Source organism: Magallana gigas, chromosome 6 (assembly GCF_963853765.1).
Source record: "Magallana gigas chromosome 6, xbMagGiga1.1, whole genome shotgun sequence".
Classification (NCBI taxonomy): domain Eukaryota; kingdom Metazoa; phylum Mollusca; class Bivalvia; order Ostreida; family Ostreidae; genus Magallana; species Magallana gigas.
The window spans coordinates 44,955,891-44,983,497 of record NC_088858.1 but is presented as its reverse complement, the minus strand read 5'-3'; the positions used below and the strand labels follow the sequence as shown (position 1 = coordinate 44,983,497).

Genomic DNA, 27,607 nt, shown 5'->3' with positions numbered 1-27,607 from the left:
AGCACTGTTGAATGCCTCAATTTTTGTGACTTTCTACATGGAGAAATCATGTAGCCATTTTTGAAACTATATGAATTCACTTCATTGCCTCACAAATATTATGATAAATTAATATTCATTCTTCACCGAGTTCAAACTGCAATTGGTATTCAGACTCAGATACTTTAAAAGCTTCACTATCATGAAAAGCCATAAATTAAGGTGACAAATATGGACTTTTCATACCAAGCTGACTTAAACAAGAGATGTTTGAAAAACACTTATGCCCCCCTCCCTTGAAAATATCTGTGAAGAAAATGGATGGAAACTACAAATAATTGAAATTTTTCTAAGTCCAAGGCACATAACTCTGTCAAAAATGCTTGATCGTATCCAAAATTCTACTTGACCTAGATATTACTATGATAAACCTGTATACCAAATTTCATTTCAATATGTGCATCCTATGCGAAGAAAATGAATGGAAACTGCAAATAATTGAAATTTTTCTACGCTCAAGGGGCATAACTCTGTCGAAAATTGCTCGATCATACCCAAAATCAATCTTGACCTACATATTATTCTGATAAACCTGTATACCAAGTTACATTTCAATATGTGCATCCTTTGTGAAGAAAATGGATGGAAACTGTTGGTGGACCGACCGACGGACCAACAGACAGCAGCAAAGCAATATGCCCTCACTTCTTCGAAGGGGGGCATAAAAAGAGAACCAAAGATATTGTTAGTTCACCCTATATCTCATTTTATTTACTTGTTAATATTTTACACATTGAATATGTACAATATACAACCTACTCAATTAATACTCTAATATTTACATGTACAATGGATGGGTCTATCTATAAGTGACTAAAATTTAGCAACAGCACACATTAAAACATCTTGTCCATATCAATGAGCATTTCATTTATTTATATTAGCTTTTCTCATCTTCAAGGAACTTAATATATTTACAACATCATCATCTAGAACAGAATTACAATGTCATTAAATCTCATAATAAATTATGCAGCCAGCAACATTTTAAAAGCTCACACCTATGATTTTCTGGTGACACCAATTGCACACCTATGTATAATTTATATCCCTAGTGTCACCATACAATAAAAAAAAATCAACAACAAACTGTCATGCATACACATGATCTAGATTCCCGGACTTTGAACCCTTTGTTTACATAATTATAAACCATATCTAGAATCCACATATTTCTAGAATATACAGACCCTTACAATGAATCAATGAGACCCCCACAACAGATAACAGATGCATATCAAAAAGCAATTTAGAGAACTTGTGCAGAGATTAAAAACCTACAGAACCAAAAGTACCAGCAATAATTACATGTATATTACATTCTTCTTTACAATCATATGTTCATAAATAAATTACATGTGTATTGATTATGTATAAACACTCCAAACTCCAAACATTGACACATGCTTGTGATCCTTATACTGGCATAATTTGGTGGAGATACAGGTATAATTCAATAAAGCTAACCAATGAAGGCGCTAGGTATCTTCCCATCATGTGGATAATGTTCCTCGTACTTTAATGATCAGATGATGGTAGACTTTTTCTATTTCATTTGATACATACATGTATATAGCACTCTTAAAAAATCCCATGAAACATTTCTTCTTAAAGTTTCATTTGATGTTACTATAAAATTAACTTTTTTACATTGATTTTAATACTTTTTTTTATGAAATAACAGAACAATAAAAGCAATGAAGAACTTGACATCATAATTCTGGCAGGCAATTATTAATAAAATCAATTGTTTTCTTGCAAATACAATATTTGTCCATTACATGTATAAGTTCATGCATCTCTAAGTGTTTCAATTTATTGATAACTTTATGTAAAGTGTCATACATAGATTTGTATAGAAGAACTTTTGAAAATGAATTAACTGAATGCAAAGAATTATGATTATTATAAATTATGGAAAACCCTCATAAAAATTCCCCAAACTGAGCAAACATCAAGCACACCGTTACATTGAACAATAATTAACACTGCTCACCAACTCATTAGCACAAATTGTTACATAAATAATTACATTATCATTCAGATTTCTCCATTTCTTTACATTCACAGCACCAACTTGCTCACCATAATTACAGTTTTTACATGTTATAAATAACTGACCTTTAAAAGGGCAACAGTATCATAAAAAAATGTACCCTCTGTTCATTTCAGTTTAAGAGAAAAGAGAATGTTAAAGTTATGGATTCAGGACATGATTTTTCTCCCCATCAAATACTATCACTATGACTTCACAATAAGAAACTTGCATCTACACTTCTAATTCCCCAAACACTTTTCGACACCAAATGATTCTGGTTTTGCGAGGTCTGTCGTCTCTCTGTGTTCGCTTGATTTCCATGTGTGACAGCTTGTTGAATGCTTGTCTGTATTCACGATCGAAAGCATCTGTAGAAATAAAATCAAGAGACAAAGATGATTAGATTATAATTCTGTGAAAAAGTTAATTAAATTTGACCTTAATACAGTTCATCTACAAATTTATGTCTTTACCATTATCAATATTCTCCTTGCCACAGGCCATAAAGGCCAGGAAAACGATGTCTCGGTACATGCTCCTGTGTCGACTCTTCCTTAGACGCAGCCTTCGACGACAGTTCATCACCAGTTTTATAGGGGTCAAAAGGTCATTACACATGATGCTCTCAATAATTTGATGTAAAATTCTGAAAAAGAAACACCCAAGATAAGTACATGTACTCTGTATACGATAACAAAATGGAAATGGTGGTACATTTTAAATATATACCCGGTACATGTAGTTATTCAAAGCTTCAAAAGTACAAGCTAAAAAGTGTAAATAGTTTGAAACAAAATTATGAACTTGCACTTTCCTTTTTAGTTTTAATTGTAACACAATTGAGTTTGTGTTTTAAACATTTCAATGTACATACGCTTTATTGAAAGGTTGCGCCTCTGTAATCAGTGCATCGACCATGTGAGAACTTCGACCTGGAATTACAAAATAGTGTTCATAAAACAAGTGGCTTCTGGTAAACTTGTATACAGACCAAATGGACACCAGCAGATACTGGTCGTTATATTTACCTTCATTCCATGACCTGTACATAGGCAGGCCCACTTCTTCATGGATGCGGACGTTATCCCACATTGGACGTATCAAAACATGCTTACTGCTGTATACGCCAACCTTAAATATCAATACACATTTACATTCTCCATTGAATATGTTTTAAAATTAACAGCTGTAGTAAATGATTTGAATCAAGATGTAAAGTAGGTGGTATAGGTACAAACATTCATATTGTTTTATTTTTGTGATAATTAATTTCCACAAGATTAAGAAAGAAATCTAAAATTGAAATAATACAAATTGAACACTTACAAGGTGAAAAATTCCAGAAATCCGAGTAGCATTGATTTATCTCAGTGAAAATCATCTTCAGTATTAGAGATTCACCATGCCTAAGCAAAATGTATTATCAATCAGCTTAAGATATTTCAGAGTCACCACTTACATTGCCCTCCTCGCCATTGATGGACTTGGCGGTCAGTAAGAAACCAGGGACATGACTAGGGACCTCCAATCTCTTGAAGTACCACACCTACAATACAAAGGGTTGGAGTAAAACAATTTGCTATTCAGAATAAAAAACAAGAGAAAGAAATAAAACAACAAGCCAATGTGGAAAATGAGTGTTTTAATTTGTTCTGAAAGATCTATCACCAATATTTTGTATCCAAAAAATAAGAAAAGATAATTGTAGTACAAAAAATAAAAAAGGTCATTTCCATTTCCTGCCCAATGAACCCATTTTCCGTCAACAAATCACTTGAACTGTACAGGCATGTACAAAGAGGGAGCTTTACCAGGTTCCAGAATATGATCGGATGCTGGTCCAGGAACTCGTCCGAGCCCAGGGAGAGGTCTCCTTCATTGGCCAGGATGTTATCCAGCTCCTTCCGGAGGACCAGGGGAGATAAGTATGGGACAGTGATAGGATCCACAGAGGTTGTACAGCTGTTGTAAAGAGAGAAAAAAAAACTTCTAAAGAAATTGACAAGGTCTAGGAAAATGTGTATCTATTTCTCCTCATAGTAAGGTAGAAATGTATATCATTTCTGAGGAACACCATCAAATAGAAAATTTCTTCAAGAAATTGTTTTTTTTAATACAATTGCTTTATTTCTAAACTGAGCAAAAGTAGTTATATAAACATTTTGTAAGTTAAACGTGGTAAGCTATACAGCTGTACTTTTAAAGACAGAATTATTGTACATGGATTATCGTTATCAATTGTTATCTCACCGCTCCATGAAGTCTTTCTTCATTTCTGGTGTGGGGTCTGGACCTGTAGGCAATTCTACATCTTCTCCAATAGAAATACGAATAGGAGAAGACAAATAACCCCCATAATCCTCCACCGAGTCAAACGACGACCCGTACATCATGTTGTCTGTGGAGTTAGTGAAGCACTCACTGGCACAGCGTCGCCGAGAGTTCAGGGCTATACCCTCCAAATCTATGGAACCTACAATACGACACAAAAAGTCCATATAGTATATGGGAACAAAGAATATTCAAAGCATATCTTGACTCTTGAAGCATGGACTCAATACATGTATCTTATGAATCTTTCTGAGAGGGTTTAAATTTTAGTTTTCAGAATTTTAGAACCAATTTAAAATTTGTTCATGCATTATCTTCCTAATCTTAAAAATATTGGGGTTCTTCACATATGACAAGTAAGGTGAAGCAATTGTTGGCAGATGAACACAAACAATACAAGTTGTATACTGACTGGAGGACCGGGAGCTGGCGGTATTGGACACAGCCGCCTTGGCTAGGTGACTGTCCCGCTTGGCCCTCTCGGGGGACTCCAACACATTGAGTGGCCCCTCCCCCTCTAGATGCTCCTCCCCAAAGAAGAGGTCATTGTTGGAGTTGTCTAGACTAGAGACGGAATTGATTTTATCCTGGAGGACCCAGGGGTCGTGGTTTGAGTGACTAGAGTGTGCGTCAGTATCAGTTGTAGAGGACTGTTTGTCCGTGTCGTCGTCCTTGCTGCCCTCAACCGAGGACACATTCCCACCACGCCAATCCTAAAAAATTACACACTGCAGTTTCTAAACATTCCAAGTGCTTTTCCATATTGCTATATGTATGAATCACTGTATTAATGCAAGATTAAATGCAAAAATATCTTTTTCCCTTTACAGCACCATTCCTTCTGTATGACTATTTTTTTTTATTTAAAACAGATTGATATTTTACTTTTCACATTGAGTTTAATTTACCTTCACATAGATTTGTAGTTTTGGCACAAGTTTATTCTGGCAGAATATACAGCTACAAAAGAAAGAATCCAGTAAAATAGTTGTATTATCTTGTTAACAACATGCAGGAACATGTAAAATGAATTTTAATACAAGTAGAACATTCTTATTTCCAGTATTCTCACCATTACTCCCAATCTCCCATTGTCAGAAATACAAGAATATAACTATTAAATCAGACAGTCTTAACAAAGTTATCTACTTCTTATACAATTAAAATACATGCATCATGAATACTTACGTTGTGTTAAGATTTGAATCATCAGCAGACCATCCAGCCATTATTTCCTCATCATACAAAAGAGCTCTACATCTATTGCAACGGAAACAGCTGCTAATTTCAATCTCCATGGCGATGTTTTGTAATGTATTTTCTAAACTTGCAAAAGTAACAGACTTGTTTTCACCAAATTCCTTGAGAGGAACATACTGCTCCATAAAAGAGGATGATGGTAAACTACCTGCAAAAACAAGGCGAGAGGATTCAAATCAGAATTAGTGGATTATTTCAATAGTCAATGCTACATTTCCAGTAGGAAATTTACCGGATGAACATAAATGTCCACCCAATGAGCAATTTAAATTTGCTGAGTATCCTAATTTCAATTGTAAAGTATACATCCCTTCACATGCAATATGAAAGCTTCAAACTTCTAAAAATCAGAAAAAAAACCATCCATAACACTGTGTTTTGAAAACTTGATCAACAGTAGAAAGCAATGATTTACTGTATAAACATAAGTTTTACCAGTTTAGCAAAGATTAGTCACATTTAGTGCATACACCATTTGATAAGTATTAATAGATCCCATATAAACAATAAAAGAAGAACATGTCATGGATAGTATCACAGTTCAAGACTTACTATTAGGATAAGGATGTAAGTTATCAAATTCTTCAAGCGGATTTCTGTGTTTCCTGTGATGATCCAGAGATCTTCCCGGCATATCTCTCCCTCTTCTCTCGTCTACATCCAGGTTATCACTGGACCTCCCCAGGGAGTGAGAGGAGCCATACTTTACGGGGGTAGAAATTGTCTGTTTTATTTCATTCACTTTACTCATCAGAGCACCTGCTGCTGATTTAAAAGCACCACTTAACCGTTCTCCTTTCCGAAAACTCCCAAGTCTTCTGAATCTGGATTCCGATGGTGTACCACCTGCTTCATCTAATGAGTCCTGGGATTTTTTTGTAGGCGACTGAAAAGACTTGAGATAATTTGTCACAGCACTTAATCCAGATTTACTTGTCCGATCTTGTTCATCCAGATTATCTGGAGTGCTCTGTGTTCTTCCCATTAACCTTTTTCCAATTTTTTCCATTTGAGATAAAGGTCTTGGTCCTCCTCCAAAATACTCAGTGGATAAGGAGTCATCCAGACTTAATCCTGATCCAATCCTGAACGAAGCCTTCTGCTCATCTGGAATATTGCACTGAATCCCTGCTTCACTCGGGTCTATTTCTCTAACACTATACACCACATCTGGATCCTCCGGATCCACCAGAAGAGTCGCTTCTGGGTGAATATCCGCATCAAAATTAGCACTATGTCTTCCATAATTTAGCCTCTCTGATTTAAAAGGCTGAGTCTGAATGTTTTTCCGCCTCATGACCACTTTCTCCTCTCCCTGTCCTTCCTCACCAGGATCATCTTCATTAAATAACCCCAGAGGATCATTCTCTGTAACCGGAGTTCCAACGGAATGTACAACATTACCTAATCCATCCAATAAGCTCTTCCTCTGAGGAATATCACAAGGCTGGGTGCCTGAATCCTCCAGATCCGCGGAATGATTTAGATCCAGTCCCTGTGGTCTATCACTGTGGAGAGCTCCACCCTGTGGATCCTCCACAATCACACCACTGTCTACTGTCTCATTAATTCCCTCCAGATTCCCCCTGGAAATTACATTCTCCTCCACGAAAATATCGTCATCCAACAGAATCTCCTTAGGAGTCCTTCCTATACAGCTGGGGTCACCACTGATGTGTCGCGGACGCCAGTTGTTGAACACACTGTTGGACCGCGAGGTCTTGGTGTGGTAGTCTCCAGCACTCCTGTGGCGTTTCCGTTTGTTGTCACCTGCATTTAGACTGGACTGGAGATTAACATCCTGTGGAAACGATGTGGAATCCAGAGAGTTCTGACTCAACATCAGCAGCCCTGCTTGTGAGCTTGTCACTATTAAAAAAAAATCTGTTTTAGAGAAATATCATCTTACTAAGGTATAATAGTAATGAACAAGAGGCCCAGGGGCCACATCGCTCACCTGAGCAACAATTGCCTTAATTCCGATCAAAATAGCATTACAGTATCAAAATATCTTGACAACTAAGTACAGTAGATCTTGCTAAAAAAAATTGAAAATCTGCCAATTTTTATCCACCTCTTTCTTTTGGTAAATACCAAGCCCCTTTTGTTGTTGTAACTGTAAGATGATATTTCTCTTTTCCTATATACCCCCCCCCCCCCCCCCACTTTGTTGCCCCACTTTTCTCTAGGGTATCATGGTTTCATCAAACTTATATCTGCACAACCTGTGCTTTCACACTAAGTACTGAGTTTTGGACCGAAAAACTTTCCCAGAATATTTTTAAAGATTTTCTCTATATATGTAAAAATTGAAACCGCCATCACGGCCCCGCCCTACCACTAGGGACTGTGATTTTGAATTTACACTACCCGAGGATGCCTCTACACAAGTTTAAGCTTTTCTGGCCAAATGGTCTTTAAAAAGAAGATTTTTAAAGATTTTCTCTATATATTCCTATGTAAAACTTGATCCCCCAATTGTGGCCCCACCCTACCCCCAGGGATCATGATTTGAACAAACTTGATTCTACACTACCCGAGGATGCTTCCATTCAAATTTGAGCTTTCTGGCCTAATAGTTTTTGATAAGGAGATTTTTAATATATATTCCTATGTAAAAATTGATCCCCCCATTGTGGCCCCGCCCTACCCCCAGGGACTTTGATTTGAACAAACTTGAATCTACACTACCTGAAGATGCTTCCATTTGAATTTGATCTTTTCTGGCCTAATTGTTTTTAAGAAGAAGATTTTTAAAGATTTTCTCTATATATTCCTATGTAAAAATTCATCCCCCTATTGTGGCCCCACCCTACCCCCAGGGACCATGATTTGAAAAAACTTGAATCTACACTACCTGTGGATGCTTCCATTTTAATTTGAGCTTTCCTGGCCCAATAGTTTTTGAGAAGAAGATTTTTAAAGATTTTCTCTATATATTCCTATGTAAAACTTTATCCCCCAATTGTGGCCCCACCCTACCCCCAGGGACCATGATTTGAACAAACTTGAATCTACACTACCTGTGGATGCTTCCATTTTAATTTGAGCTTTCCTGGCCCAATAGTTTTTGTGAAGAAGATTTTTAAAGATTTTCTCTATATATTCCTATGTAAAATTTGATCCCCTTCTTGTCACCCCTCCCTACCCCCAGGGACCATGATTTGAACAAACTTGAATCTACACTACCTGAGGATGCCTCCACACAAGTTTTAGCTTTTCAGGCCAAATAGTTTTTGAGAAGAAGATTTTTGAAAAATACCAACAAATTTTCAATAATTCTCAATTATCTCCCCTTTAAAGAGGGCGTGGCCCTTCATGTGAACAAACTTGTATCCCCTTCACCTAGTGGTGCTTTGTGCCAAATTTGGTTGAAATCTGCCCAGTGGTTCTTGAGAAGAAGATGAAAATGTGAAAAGTTAACGACGACAACGACGACGACAACGACAGACAACGGACAAATTGTGATCAGAAAAGCTCACTTGAGCCTTTGGCTCAGGTGAGCTAATAAGGGCTAAGTTCCTGTAAAATGCAACTTCATACACCAAAAAGATATATCAATGTACTTATAACATGTAACTACATGTACCCGTTGGTCCAAATTTACATTACCATAAAAAATCATGGAAGCTTTCAATACAATAAAAAATAATTACAATTATTAATGATGATGTTTAAAAAAGATGTTTAAAGAAGATGTTGAAGAAAATCAAACAAGATTAATTTTTACTAAAATCAGAAATATAATCCTATTTCTTGCAAGTTTATCACAGTTTAAGTCATAGAAAAGAAAATCTTTTATTTTAGGCCACAAGAAAGATATGTCTTTCATTGTAGTGTCGAAATCTTAGAAGTAGAAAATTTTCTAAAACTGAGATAAAAAACTTTACCAAAAAACTGAATTAAAAGACCTCACAAAAAATAAAAGAATTAGTGATCATCCCAATTCATTCAACACTATATTTGCATTGGTGAATAGAAAGAAGCTTATCAGGCTATCTCTCCATTAGATAGTGTGAAATCACAGCACAGAAACATAGCTATTAATGTGAATTAACTATAGTTACAATAAAAATGGATTCAAATCTACAACAAAATAATTCAGCAACATAAGAACTCGTGACATTACACATGCCGGATAAATTCATTTAAGAAATCTGATCTCTATTCATTCATTTAAAGGTTTTAACTGATAAACAAATTTTACACATCGTGATTTGCACAAGCTTAAATCTTTTAACAATTAATTATTTTCTTTTATCATATATGAAATGTTTCAAATGTAAATTATTTGTAAGTAGTGTTACAGCTCAACTGTATCAAGGTACCGTAAGACCTTTATAATTATCATTATGTTAAAATAACACTGAACAGAATACATGTACAGAACATGAGCACTATCTGCAGTCTTAATTGCTTTCTGAATGGTAATTGCATGTAATTTCCCTTGGACTTACTCATACTTCCTTTGAGGGTTTCGTGGCTACCTGAGCTGCTCACGCTGCCCATTGACTTCCTGACGATACTGCCCACCCGATTCCTAAAGTCAGGCTCGACCTCACTGAATGTGATTTCTGGATTTCCTCCTATAAAACAACATTTTGATGATCAATTCATCATTATTCTCTTAAAACTTTTTTTGTATAAATAAAGAATAATAGTCAAAAATGTGTTGCATTTTTCAAATTTCTTATGAAAGCACTCATTGTTTCACTGATATGAAAAAAAAAAAATCAAAACATATCACTTCAACTGCCTAATAAAATCTCTGAGGCAAATTAAGTTCTGGCATCCTATATCTCTATATCAAACTTGTTGCACAATGTGTAAAGCAGTCTGTTCACCATTAACTTCCTTCTTCTCTTTGCCCTTGTGCGTACTGGGCAGTGTAAACCGTAGACTAGTCTTCTCTTTGTTGGCTTTTTGCTGTTCTGAGTCTGTTTCTCCACTGGAAGGTTGATGAGTGAGGGATTTCAGTTCCTCTCTGGACATTGAGTTATAGCCCTTGTCGGATACACCACCTTTAAGAAAAGAAATAATTTTTACATAAAAAAAATACATCGACATCATTTGTTTTCTTATAAAAAAAATTACTATACAATAGAATTATGAACAAAATTCATTTTTTTAATCTTTAATGAAATCCTTGAACATTATTCATCAAGTACAACTATTTCATCACCATTGTGTAACCAAATGAATGACTTAAATCTTAATCAATCAATGTATTTCAATGAGGCCAGTGAATGCCTTGCTCCCTAACCTGTACTACTGCTCTCGTCCTTGGCGGTCGTAGTGGAGGAGGACATGGTTCCTTTACTGGCCGTGCTGATCTGACTAGAATCACTGAAGATGTCCGATTTCACCATTATCCCTGTACTCCTGTGCTCCGACTGTTCCTCCAGGAAACTGTCGATGCTGGTGCGACTCACACGGTCGTAGTCGCTGCCGGAGTTGGAGTTAAGGGACATGCTTCGCCGGCGAAGTCTTCTCCGGAACTGAGCTGCTCCAATGATGACGTTTCTGAGTTTTCTCCACAAGATGGAGGCGTTACTTCTGGTGGAAGGCCAAGTTCCTTCAAACACTGCCTGTTATTGCAAGACAATTTACAGGATACATCATTATCAATAAACAAATCCATTCTAAAGATATTCACATGCAACTGAGATTTTTCAATAAATACAGTTTTTTGGTGCTTGCTAACAAACCTTGTTGTAGAAGCCATAGGTGATGGCGTTGGGTTGGACATTGGCCCTCTTCATCTGATACAAGACTTTGACAGCCATGACAGGCTGGTTGTAGAGACAACACAACTGAAGCATCACACGATAACACATCTAAAAGCATCAAAGATTTAGAATTCAACCCTATGGTAAAGCCTCTGATTAAATATCAATACCCTACACATAACTTACAGCTACAAGACTAAAGATAGTCAACAGTTTTAAAATTTAAGTCCCCATCTACATACCTCATCAGGAGGCTGTAATTTTGCCAGCTGCATCTTCTGTAGGACGTCGTAGGCCTCCTTCATACATTTGTTGAGTGCCTTGGACTGTTCAATGTACGCTGGCAGGTGGATAAACCACAGGCTGTAGCAGTGACTCAACAAGCACCTGGCAAATCAGAACAAAATTGAGTCAACTCCATTACACAAGCGTTAGAATACAATAAAAAATCTGACTCAAGTCGTGGAATTAAGATGTATTTCTGATCCACATGTAGTTGAAGTGAAACACATACTTGGCCCAGAGTTGAGGATCATTTGCAAACTGAAGAGCCATCTGTAAATAGATTGAAATCAAATATTTTGATTGAATTACTGTATACATGTATAAATCTCAGCCTGCAAGTTGTTTAAATTACATAGTTTAACAAAACTGTCAAATACTACTAGGTACATGTATAATCCTACCTTTTGAGCCGATCTAATTTCCTGCTTTGTTCTTCGAGACAGTGGCTCATGCATACTTTTAGCAGGTTTCTCATTCAAAGAAACATTAGAGATCTGCTTTCTGAGGAACAACTCTGACCGCAACTCAGGGAAACCATTGTAACTAAAATCATACAAAACATAGTTTTTAAAATTATTTTCTATTATCAACTTTTAATAGTTTTTTAACTTTAAATCTATATTGAAAATGTAATGTCAAAAAAATGGAAAGATTCATTAATTTTACAATCAGCCAAACATCATTTTGAAAATGCAGTGTCTAATAATTGTTCAATTTATAGTTGTTTTATATTTTCTTGTAAGGTTTATATATCTCCATCAGGTAAAAATCTACACAGAAAGCATACCTGTATGTTTTCCCCTCAGGTAACCCTGTTGGGTCCGGAGGCATTATAAATACTGTTCTCTCACTGCAAAAACAAAGTTTAGAAAAAATCATCATTAAGACAAAAGACATCATAGAACACCTTCCTTCCAAAATGCACAACTTTGTCACAAATAAGAGATTATCCAAGGCAATTTTAGATCTTATAGAAAACTAAAATGAAAAATGAAGACATTAATTTGATTCCTAATTAAACACAAGGAATATATATCTGCATAAAATCACAAGAAGCATATCTCGCAGATTTTTAAATCTCACTTTACTTTTGTGGACAGATGTAAACTGAATGAAAATGTAAACTTAAGTACTCGCGTAAATTAAGGAATCTACAGTATTTCTAAAATTAGTCAAATCTATATGCTGAAACTGTGATTACCTGTTCTGAGATTCATCAATGTCTATCAACTTGGGTTCATCTTTTGTCTCATCCACCTACAGAAAATCAAAGGATAGAAATGACATTTATCATACATTTTTATCTAAAGGTAATGCAGGCCTGTCATAATCTTACAACGATTAAATACATTCAATATTTATTTTTCAAGGTCTTTCAGCGTATTTTTCAAACAAATTTAAATCCTCATAGTTAAATTAATTAACCTTAAAAAGCTGAAATTCCTGAAATATTAGTCTGTCTTCATAATTAGGTATTATTGATGTATTGGATAGATGTGATAATGTCTGACAACCCACCTTTTCCATGCACTCATCAAAGAAAGCGATGCTGGCATCTTTGTCCGAGACAAAGGATCTCTCTGAGATAAAACTGATGAAAGTCTGAGTCTTTACCATCTGTTGGAAAAACTTCAAGTTGGACTTGTCTCTGCTTCTCAAAAACCCTGGGAGAATACAAATCAAAATCATGAACTATCATGATTTGTACTCTACATCATTACTTCTTTCCATTTAAAGTACATTTTTACCAATACTTACTATTTAAAATTTTTAATAAACCAGGTGTGTTCTCTCCATCGTTACTTATATCCAAAAACAAGTACTGATAATAACACAATCAATGGGAGGGTAAGAGATTTGAAAACTTTCATTACTTCATGTACACTGAGTACAGAGACATTGTAAAGATAAACTTCTTTCCATTAATAATTTGAGTACATGAATAGCACACAAAATTTAACTATGTTTGGCGAAAGAAATTCAATATTTCTCATTTCTATTATTGTAATAGTGGCACAACTACAGTATAAGTCATGATTACCACTGATGTTTGTAAAAGTCCAAATAATTTCGGTCCACAATTTTGTTAACATAGGGTGCGACAAAAGTTGTCATTAGAGATAAAGCCGAAGTCTTGAAAAACCTCACATATGGGGGATAATGATGATAGTTGTTTATTATGAAATGTGTTAAATACTCTAATTAGTTATCAAAACAAAACACTGCTTAATATGTCAGCTTGGGATGCCATTTTAATATGCTAAAAGTTTCTTAAACAGTCTACACAGCATATTCTGGGACTAAAAATGATGGTTCGCTTGTCACATAAGGCAGGAGGTCGCTTAATGCAGGGTTTACATATAGAAAATTGCATTGGGCGGTCTAAATATGGTCACATAAGACAGTCGCTTAATACAGATGGTCGCTATGGCATACACTGTACCTTGAATATCAAAGAGTGAGGCGGGGTCGGTGGTTGACTCTGTGGGGGCCTTGGTGATGGGTTTGAGGAAGTTCTTGTAGCCCTTCAGCAGACACGCCATGAACCTCAGCAACGCTTCCTGAATGGACAGCTCCAGCAGGGTCTGAAATAGAATCAGAACTCATCTCAATACTGTAAAAATCAGAACTCATCTCAATACTGTAAAAATCAGAAATCATCTCAATACTGTAAAAATCAGAAATCATCTCAATACTGTAAAAATCAGAAATCATCTCAATACCATAAAAATCAGAAATCATCTCAAATCAAAAAATCAGAAATCATCTCAATACTGTAAAAATCAGAAATCATCTCAATATTGCATATGATTGACTGTAATGATTCAATTTTGATATAATGAGGAATATTTAAAAAATCTAACTAGTAATGAAGTCACCTTAGCAAAATATGAAAATTATACTTGTAAAATTTTGTATTTTGTTTAAGAACTTACTGAGGGATTCAAAATTCGACTTGAAATTGTTTTAAAGATAACAACCTCTTCTTGTACCTGTACTATGATTAACGAAGAAAAGAGTTGTTGATAGATAGGTTATGGTTCGAATAACAAGTATAAGATTTCAGTTCTAGATTGCCATGCTCGATATTAACAAGCAACTTAATAAATAAATAATTTAAGAATAGATGAAGATGACAGGTAAAGTTAATCTTTGTTCATAGAGTATTTAAAACTTTGACATTCTTTGCAGAACATGACTCCATCAAGATCCATGGCATGCCATCAGCCTTCATATGAGTACAAACATGAATACAGAATGGTTTAACTGTTTGGGTAACACAGTTGTAATGCATGTTAAGCTTATAACAAAATGTTTAAATTGAAATCACATGATCATGATATAGAGGAGATTTGGTGTTAACAACATAATTTAAACACAAACCTTTCTTTCAAAGACCAAAGAAAGGTCCTGAAAAAATTGTTACCGGTATTTGTAATTATCTTTTAAAACTACATTTCTGTTGTTACATACAAATTCGTGTATATACACGTAAATTATGTAATAGATATTGGTTATTATAATACTAAGTACATTAAAACAGGGTTTCCTAAATAATATTTTAAATGTTCACAAAAAATGTATTAATTATATGAAAATTAAGACAATTTGTGGTTCTAAATGGGAATTTATTTTATATTTGAAAAGGAAGGTACAGTTTTAGAAAAATTGTTAATATATATCTTTTTACACATATCCAATATTTCATCAGAATTATAATAAAAAGGTAGCTTTGACTACATAAAGTTTCAAGATGGATTTTGCAGAATAGATGGAGTTTGTCACAATTAAATATCAACAAAAGAAATAATACACATGAAGAGAAATCCCCCAAACTTCGACTGACTTGCTCCATTACCTCCTTTCTCTTTTTCTTGAAGTCGGTATCAAACGAGCCCATCTCAAGGTTGATCTCGTCGATGTTGTGACCCAGGCCGTGTCTGGTGGACAGTTCATCAAATAGCTTGTGTAGAGTGTCTTGTAGGACTCGGGCTGGCTTCTGTCCACAACAAACCAACAGAAATATTAGCACATGTATCACAGCTAAAGATTAATGAATATAGTGGGATCAATAAGTTTTGTGGGGGTGCCAGTACTCATGGAGAATCTAATTCTTATAGGTTTACTGGGATGTAATTTTGTGGACTTATTTGTATCAATGATAAATAAATACTGTGTTTCGGGATATGTTTAGTACGTAAATTTGTGGGTGAGGCGAAATCCCCATAACCGGTAATTGAGCCACAACAAATTTCAATGATTCTACAGTTTTGTATTACACAGTTGATCAGAAGTCATTAATATTGTACCTTCGGCAAGCTCCTATAGTTTACACCTTTTTTATCTTCCGGGCTACAAAACAAAGCAAGTTTAAACAGCCATTCATTAATTTACAAGCACACTATAGAATTGATTTTGTATTCATTATAATGACAAGTGCATAAGGAGTGGACTTGGGGGTACATAACTTATAGACTTACAGACTGATGGTGACCGTGTCCAAATCAACACACACCACTTCAGGGGGCGGGTCATACAGGTCAAAGTATCTCGAGTCAATACCTGAAACAAAAGGTAAACAATTCATTATGTCTTATGGTTTAATATCCTAAACAATGAGTAAATCCATCAAAATCAAAAAGTCAATCGCTACAAAATGAGCAAATGAATTATTATCCTTAATGTCATATGTGATATTTGGTTACCTTACCTACAATGTATGGCACCGGGGCTGACAACATATCAGAGAGTCCCAAGGGACAGAGAGGAATGTATGCACACTGCCAGTGAAGGGGGAAGATCATCTATAAAACAAAACAACTCCCTTCATCATAATCATCTTTTTCTATGTAACAAAAGTATACTGCAAAGACAATAGCATACTTCAAATATTTGTCTAAAAATTGACTACAAGATTTACCAGATTTAATCTGATTCAAATTGACTTTGACAAATGAGAACTGTTTTTTCAGTAAACAAAAAAAAAACAAATGTGAAATTCTTGTATGTTAAAGGACTGTTTTGTTGGAAGAAAAAATTGCAAAGTCTATATTCTAGAAAACCTCACAAAACTCTCTTGCATACAGATTAGAAGGGTTTACTGCTTTACAGTCAACAGTGATGTCTGTGGTTTACCATATGTATGGTAAGTAGTATACAATGGTGTTTGTGGTTTACAGTGTACAGTGGTGTCAGTATACAGGTGAATATGTGGTTTACAGTATAGTAATGAGTGTGGTTTACAGTATACAGTGGTGTGTGTGGTTTACAGTATACAGTAGTGTCTGTGGTTTACAGAATACAGGTGTATATGTGGTTTACAGTATAGTGATGTGTGTGGTTTCCCGTATACAGTGTGCATCTGTGGTTTACAGTATACAGTGTGCATCTGTGGTTTACCGTATACATTGTGCATCTGTGGTTTACAGTATACAGTGGTGTGTGTGGTATACAGTATACAGTGGTGTATGTGGTTTACAGTAGTGTGTGTGGTTTAAAGAATAGAGTAGTGTCTGTGGTTTACAGTATACAGTGGTGTTTGTGGTTTACAGTATACAGTGGTGTATGTGGTTTACAGTATACAGTGGTGTATGTGTGGTTTACAGTAAACAGTGATGTTTGTGATTTACAGTAAACAGTGATGTGTGTGGTTTACAGTAAACAGTGATGTGTGTGGTTTACAGTATACAGTGGTGTCTGTGGTTTACAGTTTATAGTGGTGTGTTGTGACCTACCCCAGCCACGGCCTCCACGACCCCGGTCAGCACTGCGGGTCGCAGTGAGTGGACCAGTATCTTGTACTCCAGCAGACTGTACAGCAGTAAACTCATGCAGTTCTCAGGACCCATGTTCTTCAGCATCGTCACGTACGACGCTCCACTGAGAACAATCAAAAGTAAATTCTCAGAAAACCATGCAAATTGTCTCACAGCTAGCTTCATTTTATAACATTATCTATAGAGATATTCAGTGATTTATTGAAATTCAGAAAGTTTGTAAAATTAATGTAAAATCTCGGGCTATATTCTACAATAACAGTAGAAAGGACAAGATTGAAAACAAATACATGTAATAATGTGGTTTCAACTAAAAGACTCCCTCAACAATATTAATGTTTACAATAATAACAACATTATGGGTTTAAGATGTAAGAACAAAATGCAGTGGATTGGTTACCTTTGGGGTAATGGAGAATCTTCTGGCATGGACAAAGAAAGGGCATCATGATTTAACTACAAAATACAAAGTGGTTTTATTACTTGTTTAACACAGTACAGTATTATGATAGACAACTTTTAGAAAACTAAAACTTTTATTTGGTACAAATTTACCATACTCACAATACTCAATACAGTGCATAATTTAAGATACCGTGTATGTAAATGACAATTATGAAATTTGTTAGCTTGAAAGTTTTGACATGAACTTCATGTAAAAAGAGGACTCACATGAAATTCACATAAAAAATGTCATATGAAAGTCCTGTGGCACAACTGGCTTTGTACACGCTATTGTAACCACTCTTTGAATCCTGCTGATCACTTGTACAATCTCAATCATTAAGTTAAAAGAAATAGAGAAGTGAATTTCCCTTAATTTTGATTTACCTGCACAAGAATCCTCGGCCTTTGAGGAGATGGGTATGGAACATCAAACATGAAGTGAGATATATGTCTGTAATAAAAACAATAAGATAAAATAAGGTTGAATGCAAATATCAAAATAATTCAAAACTGAAAAATTTGCCTCAACATAAACAATGTCCTTTCCAATGTAAAACAAATAACGATCAAATCTGAAGCACAATGAGCACTAAAAGTTTAATTACCAAGAATTGAGACTTTAACACTGATTGTTTCCTACAGCTTAAAAGCATCATATGGTAAAAACAATATTCTAATTTTTTTTTAAAACAATCCTTTTTACTCTTTTAACAAATATATCAGCATGTGTTGCTTACCTTTCAATGGGGACGGGATGGGGACCAGTTATAGATATACGGTACAGGTAAGTCAGGAACTTCCTGAAGGCATCAAAGAACGGCCAGTGGGAAAGAAGACAGATACTCTTATTGGAATGTACAGTTTTAAGAATCCGATACTGTTCTCGAATATGTTTATTTTTCAGTCCTAAATGTCTCATTTGTAAATCTGTCAGTTTCTCTTCTTCAAATTCCTCGTAAAATGTGACAGCAGCACCATAAACCTATAGAAAAAAACAGCAATGGAGATTTTGAGACAATTTTATTTAAACAAACTGATCTCTGCTCATAATTACATGTATACAAGCTGAAAATACATATAGCATCAATAAAATATATATAAATGCTGAGTTTTTTCAAAATAGATTTTTTTATCATGTTTGTTTAGTACATTTTCATTATACATGTATCAATAAAACAGTTAAATTTCAATTTTTTTGCATGAAAAAGGAAAATTACTTAATCATCATAGAAAGCTTCCCTACACAACATTCTGTATACAGGGTAAATTTTCGCCCCCTATTTTTTTACCCCTCAAAACTTGCAAACGGTTTTGCCCTGTCTTGAATTCTCATGCACAATTACCAGTATGTTAAATGAAAGATAATTTGTGATATTGAAACTCGTCCAGTCTTAAATTTGACCGCTGACAACAGGGCGGAAGGAAAGAAAATAAAAGGGGGCGAATATTTTCCTGTTTACAGTAGTATGCAAAATCCAATGCATTTCCATTACTAAGACATAAATTATGTATGCACAGGTACAGTATGATAATTGTAATATGAAATACACAAGTGTCTTTTCATGAATACAAACCTTCTCATTATTAGCCAGTGTTAGTACAAATGTGGAGAAGACGGGGAGAGGATGCTGGGCTTTAGCTGACCAACACTCTATTGAGGATCCCATGGGGAGACAGAACTGGGGCACCTCAGGGGGCAGGGGAAAATTCTCATAATCTTCCTCAGGGTATCTTTGTATCAATCCTAAAAATGATACAAGAATTTAATTAATGCATTGTAATATCCTCCTTTCAGATGAAAGAATAGGAACTTGTTACAAGTCAGTTCTGAAAAAGTTCTGATTGATATTGCTTATACTGCATTTACTTGACATTGGTTTATGTCACCAGTCAGTGTGGAAAGGTCATCAGAATATACAGAGAATATCAACAATAATGAAGATTTTACAAGTATGAATAAATTAAATTACACAGATTTTGTAACTCAAAATATGTACTGAGAATGGATATAGTGAAACAGATTAAACAACTGTCTGTTAAAGTATGTTTCTCTGCATCAATGAACAGAATGTTAGAATGAGGCACCTACCAGGCTTGTAGGCAAGAATGTCTGCCTTCACCATGGCCTTCTTGTAACACACAAATACATCAGAGCCCACCTTTATCAGAAACAACAAACAGTTTACCAAAAAGAGTCTCACCAAGACAGCGTAAACATAGATATTCAAATGTTTCTGGAAATTATTGAATATGCATTTCTAAAGAATATCATTAGAGCAGTGTCTTTTTTCCATTAAATGCAAAAGTTTAAGTAATTTCTTTACTTCTATTGAATATTAAACATTTATCCAGGTTAACAAAGAATTCTTGTACTTACCATTCCTCTGTTTAAGTTTTTCTCTATTTTGTGATAGGCATGAGGAGCGACTTCATTCTGTAAAAACATTAAAATGTGATTTAAATTTTTATTAAAGATAATTCTAATATTTCAGTATTTTCATCAATTTCTTAAACTGTAATTGTACAATTAAAACATGAACTACTTTCACTTTAATTCCTTCTTTGGCATTCTTACCTTATTTTGCAGTACAATGACAACATCAACTACTGCCAGGGTATCACTGGCTGCTGTTTCCCGTGCCCGCCGAAACGTTATATAGATCCTCCCATTGCTACCGTTATTCACATTGGCCGGGCTCCCCCAGGGTGTGGTGTGTACAATTTCACATTCAGACATCAATCTCTCTTTCCCCTCATAAAGTACCCTGGAAAAAAACAAGTGTCTCAGAAAATTAATTCATGTAATTCATCCATTGATTTCTTACAGGTGCAATACAAAAAATAATTGAAAATTCATCTATATTGGTTTTTCAATGATCTGTCTTCAATATTGCATAAATGTTATCAAATTCAACAAAATCCTTTTTTAATTAAATCCACACATGTAGCTTAAGTTTTCAATATCATAAAGACTAAATCCCCAAAATTTACAGTGTCATCAACACAGCTACAAAAGAGCATCACATAACATTTTATGCTTTATAAGTATATCTATATGTATACATATTGGTACATAAATAAGCTCCTTAGCTTTCAAAGAAATTGGCCTTACCCCACGTCAGTGAGCGGAGGTTTGTCCCTCCCCCGCTTGTAACACAGGAACATCTCGTGGCACCTGATGCTGCCATGATTCAGGTCTGCAAGGTAGTTAAATTGTGTCCTCTCGATACAGGTGTAGCCCTTGGGGACTTTTTCTCCCAGGGTCTTGTCGATGACGGCAATGTCTGTGATGGAGTCTTGTTTGTATGTTGGTTTGATTGCCGCTTCATTGGAGAACTCCTCCAAGGGGAGGGGGTTGTCTGGCAACCCTGCCACCACAAAGTAGTCTGCAACTCGCCTGTCATCCATTACGCCTGCAAATAAAATGCAAGCTGGATAATCTATCTGACTTACACACTCTGACAGTGTGGGAGGATGTCAAAATGAAGAAATAACCATCAGTTTATATAGCGGTGTTAAACAAACTAATTACAATTAGTATCATGACATTAATTCATGTTACTTATTATAGAGTATGACTTATAAAACTCCAGAAAAATCTTGCTGAAGCCGACAGATTGATGTTTTGTTTTTTGTGTATTGTTTAAATAATCTCATTATCTATACCAAAGTATATCACCACAACAGGCATGTCAACATGTATATTGGTGTGTATAAGAAACTGCTCTTAGACAACTATAAATAAATGAACACATCAGACACATTAAGGCCACAATGCATGTGCCATAAAGTGATGCAAATACAAGAATTATGATACCTGAACTCTGTTTTGAACTTCAATACATGCGTATATACACCTGTATTTGTTGAGAAATTAGCTACATAATTGCAGTATATTGGTAGAATATATTAATGAAACATGTACAGCATTAAGATTTTCAGGCCAATCTTTAATCTGTATAATGTATCAACATAAGCCTGTATTTCTATTCAGAGAAAAATAGCAGAGAGAATATACCGAGATAAAATTCAACTTTTATGCAAATCACATGAAAGAAAAAACATCTGAACTGGGAAAGGTAAAGTGGAAAGATGGACTGTGACAGTGTTGCATTACTCCCTGACTGTGTGAATGTACTGTCCTCTAATAAGTATGCATGAAGACATTTTGTGTCCATTGATTATTCTAGCACCAAGCGAACTACAGAGAAAAGCAGAGAGCAAAAACGAATAAAGTGAGCTCATGTTTGAAGCAGGATAAGGAGAGGGGGTGTCTAAACCTTAATAATTCTGAGTAATACAGCACTTTCCTCAATCAAAAACAGCACTTTCCTCAATCAAAAACAGCACTTTCCACAATCAAAAGATGTTTCACTATCTAATGTTCCCACAATTTTAATTTAAGTCCATAAATTTTTATTTTCTTCATTTTCTTCCATACATGTATCAATTCAAATTGTTTCTATTTATATTGGGTTTTTTTTCCGTTTTTTGGGGTTTTCTTTTTTTTTGGAGGGGGGGGGGGGGGGGGGTTGTTACATATTCTATTGGAAAGCACTTGCACCCACAAACAAATATGTCTTCTTAACAAAAACTTGCCTTTCTTATCATACAGTCTTAAATGGCATAATATATATTTAAGTCATACAAGAGTACCCCTTTCTTGTTAATTTTGGCACTAGATTCTACATTTAAATGTAATTTCACTGGTTTTCAATAAAAACTTGTTAAATTAACATACCGGGTAAATTGAGGAAAAGAATTACATTTCAAATGACAGTGATTCAATCAAATCATTCTGTACATGTACATGGAATGAACAAACTTTGCTCAACTTCATTTCCTCTTTTGGGATTAATTTCAGTAATTCAAAATCTCACACTTTATTTCCCTCATGTAATCAAAGAGCACAATAAATTCATCCTGTATTACTGGTATCTTTTCTAAAAATCAAAAATGGTTTACACCCCTTCCCGCCTCAAAAAAAAAATCCCAAACAAAACAAACCAATATCATAAGATATCGTTAAGATAAATTCAAAGCCACTTTTTCTACAGCTTTTGATCTATTGAAAAGGCATCAATTTAACACAAATACACATGTAGATATCTAAATTTCAATTTCTAATTGTAGCATCACTTCATTAATATATAACCTAAATAGAAACTTTAGTATAGTTCTTATATTAAAATAAAATATTGGCTTCTTTTGAGTGAAAAAATACATGTACAGTAAATCTGAGTGCCTTGTTCTCAGCATAAGCTATGCAACCTAGTGTTCACACTGACTGACAAAATTCATCAACTACACATAATGACTAACAAAATTCATCCACTATATGTACGGGCTGACAATATTCATTGACTACGTGTAAGTACATGTATATCATTATCACTATGGACAAAGATCGAGTGCTTTGTACTCTACATCTCTGTGTAAAGTGCCATAAAACTCTTGTCATATCTAACATACACTGGTATGCATTGCAGTCCTTGGGAACCTTACTAAATTTCCTACAAATATCATCTCTGGAGTCTATTTTTCAAAATGACAGGCATGTGCATATAGCAATTATGCACACTGCTAGTACAGAAATTTACTGTGGCCAGCCAATCATAGCATAAACAGGATAAAACAAGTTAGCTGGTACTGTCAACAAATATACCGGTAATTGTGATACAGGTATGAAAGAGACCCCAAAAAACCCTTTTACAATACATACTTTCTGTAACTGTGAATGATAAATGTAGAATAAAGAATTCAACCTTTTCTTGTTTTGCAGTATACTGCCATAACAAGCATCTATAATGTTTCTACATCATTAGCTGTCATCACCATAAAAAAAACATCCATTCATGATTGCAAGTTTGATGTCACTGCATCGGTCCATCACCAAGTGCTACACTCTACAGCTGTGTAAATGGCAGCCAGGGCAGTGCAGTGTTTATTTTTGTGTGTATGGTATAAGGTGAGTACATACCACAGAATCGTCAGTACTGCAGGACTGGCTGCTGGTATCTTAATCCTTATTTAATCCATCCTTCAACTCTCATCTCAGGTCAACATCTTGAGGCGAAAATACAGACCTTACACCTAAATGAAAAATCAATTTACATCATAAATAAATATTTGCATAAAAAAAAACATTCTACATCAGTAGCATTTATCCATTCTAACAAGAGATAACAAAAAAGGAATAGCTATCAGGCAGAAAAAGGAACCCAAACAATCTTGTGGTAAACACTGGTATATATACTTTGTGCTAACCCGTTTAAATGGTTTCTAGTACATGTATATATAGAGTTAATATGTTTAGACTACACTGCTTATTTGTTATTCCTTTATTCACTGGATTTACTACACATATCTGCCCATTCATTTACTGCTATTCCCCTTTTTCAAAATTTTTTTTAGATGTAATTAAAAAAAAAAATCTGAATGCATTTTCACAGAACAGTTCCACTCCATTTATATTCGTTTTTTTTGCTACACCGTTCTAACATCTGTAGTCAATGACTATGTTATGCAATTAAGACATCACAGCAATGAATGGATAGCAAATTACTTTTTTGAATCCATTCTTCTTGTGCACTAGACAGCCCTGAGCTTGAAGGCAATCTCCGGTAAATGACAAATTACGTGGCCAGAGATGCATTACAGCTATGGATCATTGGAGAGAGAAGAAGGGAGGTAATTGGGACCAAAAAAAGCTAACTTAATAGTTAGTAAAGAGACTCACATTGAAGCAATGTCCCTGACCTCTGACAGTTTGAATCATGTTGGTGTGAGTCATAACAGAGACACATAACACAGGCTGTCCATACACAACATAAATAACAACAATAACAAGCCACCATCACCCAGAGAGGCTAGAGAAGGAGACTGACTGCCTATATTGATTGTAGAACACATGTAGCAACCTTGTTACCACATCAGCATATATATATAAATCCTAAAGAGTAGAGACAGAAGACGTGTTGTGCTAGCATTCAAGGAAGAAGTTAAGATGGTGACCTCTGCATGCATATACAAACACTCCTACACAACAGGATGGTTGTTTGAATTTCACTCTTAAACTGGATACATGTACAAGGATTTTTATATGTAAGAAAACATGTCAATTGTTAAAATTGCTACATAAGTGTCTTATCCCCCTGGCTTCTACAAAAAATATTATTAGCAATTAGTATATGAATAATTAAAACTACTTATTAAAAAACATACACTGGTAATAAATGTATGAAGATAGATATATACAATATAGTTAGACAGAGTCTACAAGTGTTAATAAGACATCTGTATGATACTTCCTGCACAATATCATAGACAAATACAAGTAATTATGACCTCTTCATTTACTTTTAGGTATCTATCTGTAACACGTATATATATGCAAATAGAAAACAGTATAATGTTCTATTGCTTTCTATGCTACATATTATGTAGCTCAAAATCAACATAAAATTCTGAGACACTTTTAATCCTGTACAACTATACCAATGAAGTTCAACCATGCACCTATCTAAAAAGTACTCTGGAATGGTTTATCAAAATTAAATGTATCTTTTAATTTGATAACATAATAAGGCAATTGATGTCCCTACAATCCTACCTACATGTATGTCAGCGCATATTTCTATATCTCCTGCACTTACTATGAGTGCGTTAACTGGTGCATGAACATAATCAGAGCATGGAGCTGAATGAAACAAGGACACACTCTAGCAGTCTGAGTGTGTCAGGAAATCACAGTCAGAGAGAAGCCTACAATCAACAAACCTCCAAGCCAATGAGATTTCTACAATCAAGCTCATGAACCAGACACTTCATGATAAGTACCTCCTTTTGAGATACGATATATGTTATGACAGTACTACAGTACGTAGATCCTTGTATTTCATATCATTACATCAGGACAAGGGAAGAGGAAATACAACTTTTCATCTGTGATGTCATAGCCTCTTAAAAAATTGGGTTATTATTATTACAACTGGCATACTATGATAAAAAGAAAACATTCATGTTTTTACTCAAACAAAATTAGTACTAAACAAAATCATGAATTTGCATTCATACTTAAGGAAGGAGTTGCAGTTTCTGACCCCAAGCAAACTATATACATCATTGTGACAATCACTTACTATTTGATATTAACTATGTACATGTAAATTAAGAGTGAATTTGGAACAATTTCACAGTACCTGCAAAATATGTTTTTGAAAAGAATTGATCTGGATTGGGTCAGCATACATCAAATAATTCTTGATACGTTTATCAACACTTGTTTAAATAAGTTCTATCTAATTTCATAACCCTTTCTAAAAAAAAGTAAGATTTTATTACAATGTTCATACAACCACTGACTTTAAGCATCACTGATATATTACTTAACAGTGTCCCTCTTAAGTTATGCATGTCTTTAGGCTGTAGCCCTTGTAAATGGTTTTAAATCCTGTCTTTTGACATCCAGTTACAGATACATTCAATGTCAACTATTCAAAACATGAAGATGATTGAAATGTTTATACTTCATGTACTTAAAAACGGTATTATTGCAATATCAATCTCATTGAAAGAAGAAAAAATTAAGAACACCTATATGACTTTGAATAAAAAGAAAAAAAAAGCAATAAGCATCCATATCATGTATGATAACACATCGGGTAGTGACATTCACGTGACAAGTAACACTCACCATGCTTACACGTGTTGACAACTGAAACTATAATATGCATTTCTTGTGCAACTCTATTGACCTGCCGGAAACACTACACTTATGACGTTGTTCAATCAAAAATTAACGCTGCTACGAATATGCTTTCGACAAGACATGAAAATAATCTTATTAATTATGAATAAATACTAAAAATACCTTCGTACAGACGTATTAACGGTTAGTCTGTTTTATAAAAATAATTTGAGAATTTCTTCACGTTTTCAAATATGTTACTAAAAGCTCTCATTATAAGACCAACGCCACAGGAAACTAACAAATACCCAATAGCTATAAATGTAGTCAATATATCCAAAGTCTTACTTTTTATTTACATTTTGCACTTGGCAAGGCAGCCACCATTTTGAAAATATTCATTCACTGTCCTAGTCAGTCGTATTTCTTTTTAACCATTATATATCTGCCTTAAATAAATTACTGCTCATAAACTTTCCTATGAAAACTTAAAAATGTGGTAGATATTTATATATATGAACATAAAAAGCAGTGAATTTAAGATCCATACGTACTATTTTCTACTTGACAAAAGTAGTTCAAATGAATAATAACTTACGTACGACTTACTTAATGCTGAATGTGACGTCCTCTTCCCGCGGTCTTTTTTTGAAATAAATGTCAGAAAGTTTATAATGGATAAAACTTACACCTGTTTCTATGAAAGTCATTTGGCTTTTCTTTTACTCAGTATCAGCAATTTTCGATGCTATAAATAATTAACACATCAATCTGATTTGATGAAAAATGAAAATTTAACAAATTAGTAATTTGTTATAATCAAATTATTAATTTTTTAAAACAAATTATTAATTTTTTATAATAAATTTTTAATTAGATTTCTTAAATTCCAATTTAATTCAATTGAATTTTTTTTGATACGCAAAAACTGGATCGATATATATATACATGTACGGTGTGCAATTTTTAACTGTGTATAACACATTGTTAGTTCAGACGCACGACTTCTCGT

General features: G+C 34.6%; 1 protein-coding gene across 6 annotated transcripts; it reads right to left on the bottom strand.

The window, feature by feature from the left end:
* Positions 1-721: 721 nt before the first annotated feature.
* Positions 722-27,168, bottom strand: LOC105317545 (C-myc promoter-binding protein). 6 transcript variants are annotated; one of them, XM_011414230.4, is made up of 38 exons: positions 27,150-27,168; positions 23,887-23,999; positions 21,019-21,319; positions 20,482-20,671; positions 20,284-20,340; positions 19,996-20,065; positions 19,481-19,650; positions 18,644-18,888; positions 18,291-18,357; positions 17,860-17,915; positions 17,418-17,562; positions 16,394-16,487; positions 16,164-16,245; positions 15,993-16,035; positions 15,542-15,682; positions 15,067-15,093; positions 14,126-14,267; positions 13,201-13,346; positions 12,884-12,939; positions 12,470-12,532; positions 12,084-12,225; positions 11,912-11,952; positions 11,640-11,784; positions 11,377-11,505; positions 10,932-11,256; positions 10,513-10,689; positions 10,126-10,254; positions 6,221-7,537; positions 5,597-5,816; positions 5,317-5,368; positions 4,821-5,121; positions 4,328-4,550; positions 3,889-4,039; positions 3,537-3,623; positions 3,106-3,208; positions 2,952-3,009; positions 2,551-2,723; positions 722-2,445 (listed from the first exon to the last, which is right to left on the bottom strand). In XM_011414230.4, exons 3-38 carry the CDS (start codon positions 21,312-21,314, stop codon positions 2,309-2,311), a joined length of 6,000 nt encoding a protein of 1,999 aa, XP_011412532.3. In that variant the 5' UTR covers positions 21,315-21,319; positions 23,887-23,999; positions 27,150-27,168; the 3' UTR covers positions 722-2,308. The 6 variants fall into 6 exon arrangements, with proteins under 6 accessions (XP_011412532.3, XP_011412514.3, XP_011412557.3 ...); XM_011414212.4 differs by lacking the exon at positions 27,150-27,168 and adding an exon at positions 26,944-27,093; XM_011414255.4 differs by lacking the exon at positions 27,150-27,168 and adding an exon at positions 26,944-27,093 and having other exon boundaries at positions 10,132-10,254.
* Between the last annotated feature and the right edge of the window lie 439 nt (positions 27,169-27,607).

Bases quoted from the DNA above. Each gene is read 5' to 3' on its own strand.
- LOC105317545 (XM_011414230.4), bottom strand. From the start codon at position 21,314: ATGGATGACAGGCGAGTTGCAGACTACTTTGTGGTGGCAGGGTTGCCA. The intron at 18,358-18,643 runs GTAAGCAACACA...TTTTTATTACAG, and splicing joins CATCCCGTCCCCATTGAAAG to ACATATATCTCACTTCATGT. The intron at 16,036-16,163 runs GTAAGTCTATAA...TTTGTTTTGTAG, and splicing joins GACACGGTCACCATCAGTCT to CCCGGAAGATAAAAAAGGTG.